Here is a 9,714-nt window from a genome sequence, read left to right as displayed (position 1 = left end):
CCCAGTCAAAGATTCCCAGGCAGATTCACAAAAACTGAGTTTCCCTTCTAATTTCCTTTCTTTGCTGTAGAGAAGGCACCTTCTCCAAAAGGACTTGCAAATGTGCACCCTCTTCCCTGAGGGCTCCTTTGCACACACAGAGCCTTCCATCACTCATCCAACTTGTAATCTTGGGGAAGAAAGTTCTCCACTCATTTTGAGACAGCAAAATGCAAACAAAACAAAACAGCCACGGCATGAGACAGTCCCAAGGCTTGCTCTGTTGAGCTATTTTTACTCTGGGCTCCAGGCAGGCATGAACTGCCCAGCTGCTTCCTGTTTCACCCCTGGCCATTCAGGGTTAGTGGTGGGACAATCCCAAAGACTGGCTGGAGCCTCTTAGAAATACTTAGCTGGGGAGCAGCGGCTGGAGAAGGAGAACTGTAATCTCAGGCCTGCCTGCCCAGCTGCCTCCAAGAGCAAGCCAAGTTCTGCTCAAACTGTCAATCCCTCTGCCTCCATCTGGGATTCCCTTGATCTTTCTGGTTCATCCAATTCTTACTGTTCCTGCCCTCCCACCCCCCCTGTCCCCAAGCGAGCACAGCTTCTGTCTCCTGGGACCATTACACCTCTTCATCCCACAGCTATCATTCACTAAAGGCACATTCATCACCTCTTTATGTTCAAGCCAAAGACAAACAAGACTTGGTACCTGCCCTTATTCCCCAGAACAGGGAAGACAGATATGAAAACAGTTATAGGGCTTGCTGAACACCCAGGACGGCCAAACACTCAGGGCTGCTCTGACTGGCCCTGCCCATGGAGGCCGGGGTCAAGCATTGTGGAGCACACTTTCTTCGTGCTTTCTTGATGATGTGTCCTGCCTTCCAGCTCGTAGTAAAGGGAAGATCTTGCTGCAGTTTGCCTGCCTTTTCCAAGCCTCATGTTGAAATTTAATAACCACTGTAATAGTATTAAGAATTGGGACTTTCACAAAGTGATTATCACCAGGGCCTTCTCTCATGAGGAGATCAGTGCTCTTCTCATGAGACTGGGTTGATTGGTTATTGAGACAATGTGTTTCTGGTAAAAAGATTATAGTCATCTCCATACAGGCTCCTTTGCCCTCCCACCTTCTGCCATAGGCTGTACAGTAAGAAGGCTCACAACAGATGTCACTGCCTCAATCTTGGATTTTCAAAGCTTTGGAATTGTGAACAAAAAAGTTGGGGTGCTTTATAAATGATCACTTGTGGTGTCCTGTCATGACTCAGATAGGCTGCAACCATATTCAGAAGGACTGCATCCTCAGGTCCTACTCAATCCCCAACAGTCCCATTTCCCAATGTAATTAATCACTATGGGTATGGATTCCAACATATATGACTTAGGGGTTATAAAGACTGAAAGTATCCAGGAAACACAGCCCACGGAGGCTCTGCCATTAGGACTATCTCCACCCACACTGTCTTCTGCCCCTTGAATACAGCGGAGGGGTGTATTGGGCATTTAGTGAAGTGTGTGTTACTGTCATACTTCCCCAGTTAGCTTAGAGAAGGCGCTGCTGGGAGAATGTGAGTGTCCAGGTGGTGGTGGGGTACTTGAGTCCCCAAAGGAACCACAGCAGACATTGGAGACATGGTTTCCATGGCTACTCTAAGATTTTTCTAGGTCTGATAATTGCTTCACTCTCCACACAGCAACTTGATAGAATGGATTTTCATTACAATTAGATTATAAATACCAGGTTCACTGACATTTGGGTTTAGTGAATTACATGAGTGCTTAAGAAGTTTCCAGCACATAGGAACTACTAGGTAAGAGTTAGCTATTATTATTCTAATAGTGATGCTACTATTAACATGGCCTCTGCCTATGCAGACACAGCATCCTATGCTTAGTCTTTGTATATCGTCCTCTGTTACTGCCAGAAAGGTTTGACTAATAAGACCAATCCTTTGCAGAGTGTCTAAATAAAACTGAGTCAGGATGCTTCCCCCTTGGGCTGAGGGACGAGTACAGGTGAGAGGTCATCTGAGATACCCTTGATTACAGTCTTTAAGGTTGTCCAATATGATCAGCCTCCTGAGGAGGCCTGAGCTTGCAGTGCAAACCACCTAGAACCATTTCTAAGACAGGTTATTTGACCCTTCTGAGAGACAGGTCATTAGCTCCTGAGAAACAGTTGATTCATCATCATAAACAAGTCAGTATGGACGCCACTTGCTCCTAGCAACAAAGTAAAGTCGAGGATCTGGCTAACCTCAGTTACCTGTCCTGACACCTTCACCCCTCCTGCAGCTTTTCCTTTGGTCCTGCACCGTGTTCCTCTTGGGAAAGAAACCATTCTGGACTCTGAATGAGGTCTGAGGTGTTTTATCAGTACGTCATGGTTCCCAAGCAAAACTGATCAAGGCAACTCAACACCAGGGGTTACCTTCCACCATGGGCCTAAAATCAAAGGTGTCTTGCTCCTGGGGCATCAATGGTCTTCCCACAAGAGCAAGACTCTCGGAGGATGGTTGTTTTTTCTCCAGAAGTGAAGAGAAAGAAAGCATAGCACTGGGTGAGGAATTCTGGTCCGGAGCTTGCAGATGTGGGATACCAACATGCTGTGATGGCGTTGGGCTGGTAGCCAGGCACAAATGTTGATATTTTATGTTGGCTGCTCTACAGTCCTGTGTCTCTAGAAGAAAAGCAAAGTTTCTGGAATGGTGTTCCTCAGAAGCTCCGCTAACAGTACCAGGATTGAGGTGTGCAGGAAACCACCTCAATAAACACATTTTGGGGACAAACTCCAAATACCTCTTACACAGGCTCACACTTACGGCTTAGGAAGTCCTTTTGTTATTCTGTTTCAGTTCTCTGATGACAGGAGATGGGATTGTCCTCATCTCAGGGGTGAGAGGAACCTGATCCAAGAAGAACTTTGTTTGGGGTGTCTCAGGTAGCCATGGCTGGCAGGGGCAGAGCAGGCTAGGAAACTAGGAGGAGTCTTCTCAACCCAAACATCATGGATCTCTGTCTTGTGGCTCATCCCTTGGTGAGTCTGACTTACAGAACGTACTGCACAGTCTCTGTTCACAGAAGGGACCACAAACGCCCTAGGAGGCCCCAAGCCTTGAAACTGCTTCCCTTGTAGAGGCAGAACTCACTCGAGCCCCATTGGATAGACTGGCCCATGTTCCATGGGGAGCTTGTGGAAAGGGCTTCGGAATTTCCACATTCCATCCTGGGGAGGACTGATGGGGTTAATGTGAGCCTGTTCACATTTGAGCATATTCCTCCTGTCCAGTGAGGGGAAATGGTAACGGCGTGCTTTGATGGAGCCGCCTACACAGGGAAATACACTTGGGTTTTGTATCTTAACTTTTCATTGGTCCTGCACCACGTTCCTCCTGGGAAAGAGACCACTCTAGCCTCTGAACGAGGTCTGAGGTGTTTATCAGTACGTCATGGTTCCCAAGCAAAACTGATCAAGGCAACGCAACACCAGGGGTTACCTTCCACCATGGGCTGTGGTACATAATGACATCTTCATACAAGTCTATCTTATATTTTGAGCATAGTCTACCACCATTTTTTGCTTTATTTATTGAGCTTGGCTGCTGTCTTGTTAAAACAGAGGTTTGCTTCACACCTCAGGGTGACCTGGAGTTCATGATTCCTTTGCCTAGGGGATCTCAGGCATCTGTCGTCATGTTTGAAGTTTTTGGAAGAGTCTGTAACCAGCCTCTACAGAAACATGGTTTTATGACAGTGTCTTAACAATTAAAGATCCGAGGCCTCCAAAAACTTAACATCAGCTTAAAAACACAGTCTCTGGGTTGTGGAGGTGGCACACTGGGTGGCAAGCGAGAGGACACGTACTTACCCCAGCACCCATGTAAAAAGCCAGTCACGGTGCCATACCCGGATAAGCCCAGTGGTGGAGGTAGAGACTGGTGCTGACTGGACAGATAATCTCTGGGCACTGGTTCCGTAAGAGATCCTGTTCCAAAAGCTGAAGAAGGGAGCAGTGAGAAGAGACACACGATATTGGCTCACTGACCTCTGCCCGACAGCCCTTCCCAAGGCCTGTGCAAACACTCGGACACCCCCCATGCATGCAAAATAGTTAACTTTCCTCTCCTCTTCTCTTCCGCACTCAGTCAGCTACTCCTTCCTGTCATCAACACCCTCCGGGTACTTTTAAATGTAGAGCTGTAATGTCTTTCCCCCACCCGAAACCACTTTGGTTCTTCTCCGTGAGAATCTAATGGGTCCTGGAGGAAGTGAGTCATAAGGTCTGAGCCTTTAAAGGTTTTACCCTGCCTGACTCCTGCTCCCTTTCTTCCTGCTCCACCATGCTGTCCTGGGACTATGGTCTGGACTGATCTCCTATCAAGGTGGACTGAAACCCCCTGGAACCATGAGTCCAGATACACCTTTCCTCTGCTGAACTGTTTCTGTCTGGTATTTGGCCACCAAGACACAAAAATAATAAATACAGCTCCTTCCGTCCTTACCCCAACCACACCTCTGCTTTGGGACTTTGAATTCACCTCAGCTGTTAGGGAAGAGCATTCGGACAAAAGAATTCCAAGCAAGACACACATGATGGATGGCTATGCAGGGGGATGTGTATTATGACAGAGCATCCCTTCTCACTGAGATACGCCATTCCGGGGACAGACTTCAGACGCTGGGGCACAGAGCCAGGCCAGCTGTGTGCAGCTGTCCTCCAGCCAAGCAATTGAATGTCTGCTTTCAGGCAGTTGGAGGAGCTGTTACAGTCCTCTGCCTCCGCCACCCAGGGCCTGCCCTCTCCTCCAGTGTCTAAGAAAGGTCACAGGGAGAAAGCTTCTTTAGTGCTAGTGTTCCACACTCGGTACCAAATCTTTGTACAATGCCTGTGATGAATGTGCTGCTTACACCCGTCAGCCTTGAATGGAGCTGTTCAAAACTCTCAGCACAGTAAAGGAAACCCACCCAATAGGGATCCCTTCTCCACCAACTTCCTAATAAGCATAGTAATCGTTCAACCTGGTGTGTACACGGACTGACCTTCTTGTCTTCCTCACTGACCATCTTCTCTGTGTGTGTGTGTGTGTGTGTGTGTGTGTGTGTGTGTGTGTGCGCACATGTGCGGATTTTTCTGGACTCTCAGCTCCCTGGCCTGGATGCAGTTTCCTCAGTTTCCCCAGGTGTGCCAGGCTCCGTGAGAGTCACCCACATGTCCCGGATGCCCTGGTAAGACCAAGGCTGTCCAATCAGGCTAGTCCCCAGCCTCACCATGTGGTCTCTGTGAGGATGGTACAGAGGTGACTCCCGGTTTTGTTTCTTCTAGGGCTCAGTTTCATGTGGGCTATGCAAGTTTTGTAAACGGACACAGACCAACCAGTTTTGTTGAGATTCACTCTGTTTCTGGAGCTCCCACCATGGAAGAGTTACTAGTGCTAGAATAAGGAAACTGGCAGCACCATTAAGTCAGCATCTGCATTTGTAATACAAATATCCAAGCCTAAGGAAGCATGATTTTAATATCCTCTGAGTAAATACATCTATTTTTTCTCATGTTGAAGTCAGAAAGGCTTCATATATGGCCTGGTGTCGTGAGACCAACTACACCATATTCAGACCTCCATGAAGAACATGCCTGCTCTCAGAGCCATTGTTCCCTTTCAGTTCCGGGTCACGCCAGCTACTGTTACTACTGCTTCATCTGGGTTTGATTTCAACAAGTCCTTATGTTCTGAGACTCCTCTGTAGCCACACGCTCTAACTATTCCAAAGCCTATGGTATCTGGTGCCCGTGGGCCACAGGGGAGGGACAGCCTTACAAAGTGGCTCACATCCACTTGATAAGATTCCTTGAAGCAGAACACAGTGTTCTCACCACCCCAGGATCTGAACCACTTTAAGAGTGCTGCATTTTGCTCTGAGTGGCCCAAATACCACAGACACTACTCAAGTTCAAACTTACATAATCCTGGCACTCCGATGGCCAGCGCCTGGTGCGCATGTCTGTGTTTGAAGGTAGGAGCCTCACTCGGTGCTCAGACTCCTCCACCTGAGGTATTAGGCAAGCACACCCCTCTGGAGCAGGCTGTGTTTGCAGGACATGCAAACACACACATGTGCATACACACACTTGGGCATTGCTCAGCTAGGGTCGGCTTTCACATTGAAAGTAGCTCTCCAGTCCTTGATCCCCTTTTGACTCTCGTGCAGATGAGCACATACGCACTTTCACTGTGCAAAGCTGGAGACAACAGGCTGGAATCCTTATCTACTGAGGGAGAGATCCTTCTTGTGTGGGATTAATGGCGCTCGTGTAATGGAGTGTTCATATTCAGTCAGCAACGCTGTGAAGGGGTAGTTGATGCAGGTGCCAAGACCCTGTGTGCTGGAAGCCAGGCTACCACGGGCTAAATACTTCCGTAGGTCACACTGAAGTGATGTGGCTATTACAAGAAGCCAGGACAAGTCACCTCACTGAGTAAATAAGTTACACAGGCATAGAACTGTAGTTTTAGTAATTATTTTCTTCAACTATCTTAAGGCATTGATTCAGTTTAATGAGACCCAGACTGGCTCAAGTGTACACAGGTAGTTAATGGGACTCAGGATCCAGAATCACTTTACAGACTAGTTCTAGAGTTATACCAGTGGAAAATTGGCATTTTAGTAGTTCTGCCAGAGCAATTAGCAGCTCAAGGCGGTAGGTAAGATCTTTACTATACATCCCTGTCCATCTAATTATTTTCCCACTGTTTATAGAATCGGTTGGATTTTAAAGTTGACTGTGATGTTCCAGAGATGTGGCTTCAGAACAGGCTGCCCGTGTTAGGGGAGACTGGCTTACAAGTCGGGGGGGTTCTCCTCTTTTGTCTTTGTTGAAATCAAACACAGATGGAGGATAGAGTAACCATTTTCTGTTTCCCTCTCTCTGCATCTCTGTGCTGGGCTCGCTGAAAAACCTCAAGTTGGCTGAGCTGGCAGGCCCAGAAGGAGCCAGGTGCGGGGAGGGCAGACTCTGGCGCTGGCCTTTGGGGAACTCTGATCAGGCTGTGCTCAGAAATCCACTAATGGGCCTTCAAAGCCTCAGGGTCAGTTCAGAGAAAATCCTCCAGGCGCAGAGGAATTTCTCCTCCTCCGAGGCTTCCCAAGAAAGGGGGTAAAGAATTAAGTGATTCATTCCGGACATCTGACACTCCCTTCAAATCCTCCTGGTCTGACCCACTCTGTGGCTGTGCGCTCAAGCCGCCCCATCTGCGATGAGGTCATCTTATTGGGGCACAGGATTCCAAGGGGAACACACACCACATACTGCCGCTATTCACCGCGCTCATTCCTCCTGGCCGCCCAGGACTAACAATGGACCTTCTCAGCGTTTCATTTGCTTGCAAGAGAGGCACGGGTTAGACGTCTTTCAATGCACACCCCTCGGGCACACAGTGCGGTTATTATTATGAGGGCCTGGGAACAGTTCATAGTGGCCTATAATTAAGTACATTTAATAATAAACACACTCACTTCGTAGGTAGTGTAAGTAAAAAAAAAAAAAAAAAAAAAGCCGTGTTTCCCTCCCTCACCATCCTTCCCTTTACAAATAAGGAAAACACAGAAGTCTATTTTCTCTTTCAAATCACAATAGCAAAGGATATCTGGCTACGGGAAAGGGAAACTTAATTACTAGGAAACATTCCTTCCCTGTTTAAGAATCGTTCTGCTGGGTACTCAGGCTGTGTAGAGGGCCTGCTTCTTGAGCCACTTGTGAATGCTGTTTCCAAAAGTTGCCAGGGGCAGTGTCCTAGGGGCTAAGCTGCCCCTTGATGTGTATTTCCTCAGTTCACTGCAGTACCCAGGAAGAACTGTGGTGTTTCAAGATTCTTCCCAGAAGTGTCTCGTGCCCCAGTCCCCATACCTCTGAGGGCCTGAAAGCACACAGATAAAATTTGTGGGGACAAGAGGGAGGAAGGTGGCTCTATGAAGCAAAAAGAGGAGTAGAAAGGAAGGAGGCAGTGGGAGCCCTCTATGAAGTCAGGAGGCAGCAACACGCAGTGTGGGTGAGGGGCTCATGCAAGCGCTCACCTGCCTGTGACTGTGGATGTCACTAAGGCTCCATGTCTTCGTTTGCAAAGTAATACTAGTAATTCAGTGAATGATCAAAAGTCTGTGGTCAGAAATCTCGTGAAAGCAACGAGTTTTCTGAGTGAAAACACTTTGTCAGGCCGTGAGAACTGAACTGACAATGCACAGAGCCGTTTAGCATATCCCTGCGGTGCAGTAAATCATCAGCCAATAGGAGTGGTGGTAAGTAGTCATGTGATTACATTCTGAAGGCACTGAGTTGGAACTTTGTACATTTTGGGATAATTGAGCACCCGGAACAAGCAGGTGACTAGAAATACAAACCACACGCACTCACTGGGTGGTGACACCATATTGGGAAGCAACTGCTTTTATTTGACAGTGGATGAGGAGGAGATGGGTGTCAGAAGAGATGGGGAGCATTTTCTGTCCTACGACTAAATGACATGAATTTACTGTACAATGACAGTGTACATGGCTAGGGTAAGTAGCGTCACCAAAGATTAGTTCTCTCGCTTACACTAAGTAGGCACGCACATCCCACCCCAGCACCGACTTCACAGTCAGCTGTAAAGAGTGGCATTTCACTGGATGCCTCGAGAGACAGTTCTGTTGGAGTATTTGAGTTTAAAGACTTTGAAAGGAAAGAGAATTTGGCTGAAAAGTATCCTTTTCTTTAGTTAAATCGAAACAAGTCTCCAGTCAGCACCCAGTCAAACACAGTGCTTTGAACTTTGGGTAATTTGTCGGACAGTATACTCCACGCCACTGTGGAACTCTGGAGAACGGAAAGGGCTTGGCACAGGGAACTGAGGCCCTTCATCTTTATCCTTTATCCTTCACCTCAGGTAGCAGGGAAGAGAAGTCAGTGGCATAGCAAGCACCCTAAGGATCGTTTGGTTCCTTTCTGACAAGAGAATGGAATTATTGAGAGAAGCCAATGCCTTATGAAGTACTGCAGTCCAAATACTTTCCTGTTAAGGTTAAATGCTGTAAAATTGTAATTTGCTGGGCAATACACTCTGGGGAGAAAGTGGAAATAATTGTAGACAGGAGCGTGTTGGGTGGGGTCTGCAGGCTTGTCCCCACTCAGTGTCAAACTATGGGGTTAAAGGCTCCGCATGGCTACGGGCAGCAGATGACCTATTAAGGCGAAAGTGGGTGGTTTGCATCTTCTGGGGTTAGAACGAGGCCGAGTCTTGCAGTTCTGCGCCTGCATCCTTCAATGCTGACCTTCTAAGAAATGCAGGTCAACTTGTTTCGTCTGCAGACCTTCAACCCATCCAGAATACATTTCCATCCACAAGCCCACTCGCGGCTGGACGGCAGCAGCCCGCCACAGCGCAGGTCAGCTGGGTTGCGGTCTTTTAGAATTCTGTCTGCTCATATTGCCTCCAATCTGGGGACGGTAAAGGCTGCTTCTTAGATACTGGAGAGCATGGTGGAGGTGAAGATCTGTTGTAAAATCTGAGGGATCTTCTTGGTGTCCATGGCGATGAAGGACCGGCCAGCAGGCAGAGTTCTCTGAAGCCTGTCAGAGGGAAAGGAGGGAATCACCATTGCAAATCAAGGCTCCGGTCCAGCCCTGCCTGGCTGCCACTGCATCCAAATGGGTTCTTGGGAAAGGCTGTTTTCACTTTCTCACCTTACTGCACCTGA

At 47.9% G+C, this 9,714-nt stretch overlaps 1 protein-coding gene across 2 annotated transcripts in view; it reads right to left on the bottom strand.

The window, feature by feature from the left end:
• Positions 1 to 8,392: 8,392 nt before the first annotated feature.
• Positions 8,393 to 9,714, bottom strand: part of Vwa8 (von Willebrand factor A domain containing 8) — a 324,101-nt gene continuing 322,779 nt past the window's right edge. The window contains exon 45 of one of the 2 annotated variants that reach the window (NM_001427283.1): positions 8,393 to 9,586. In NM_001427283.1, the coding sequence (NP_001414212.1) occupies positions 9,478 to 9,586 (109 nt within the window). In that variant the 3' untranslated portion in view covers positions 8,393 to 9,477. The remainder of the gene's footprint in view (positions 9,587 to 9,714) is intronic. The other variant, XM_087585390.1, reaches the window with a different exon arrangement.

This window comes from Rattus norvegicus, chromosome 15 (assembly GCF_021556685.1).
Source record: "Rattus norvegicus strain SHRSP/BbbUtx chromosome 15, alternate assembly SHRSP_T2T, whole genome shotgun sequence".
NCBI classification, from domain to species: domain Eukaryota; kingdom Metazoa; phylum Chordata; class Mammalia; order Rodentia; family Muridae; genus Rattus; species Rattus norvegicus.
This window is presented reverse-complemented; position numbering and strand designations above follow the sequence as displayed.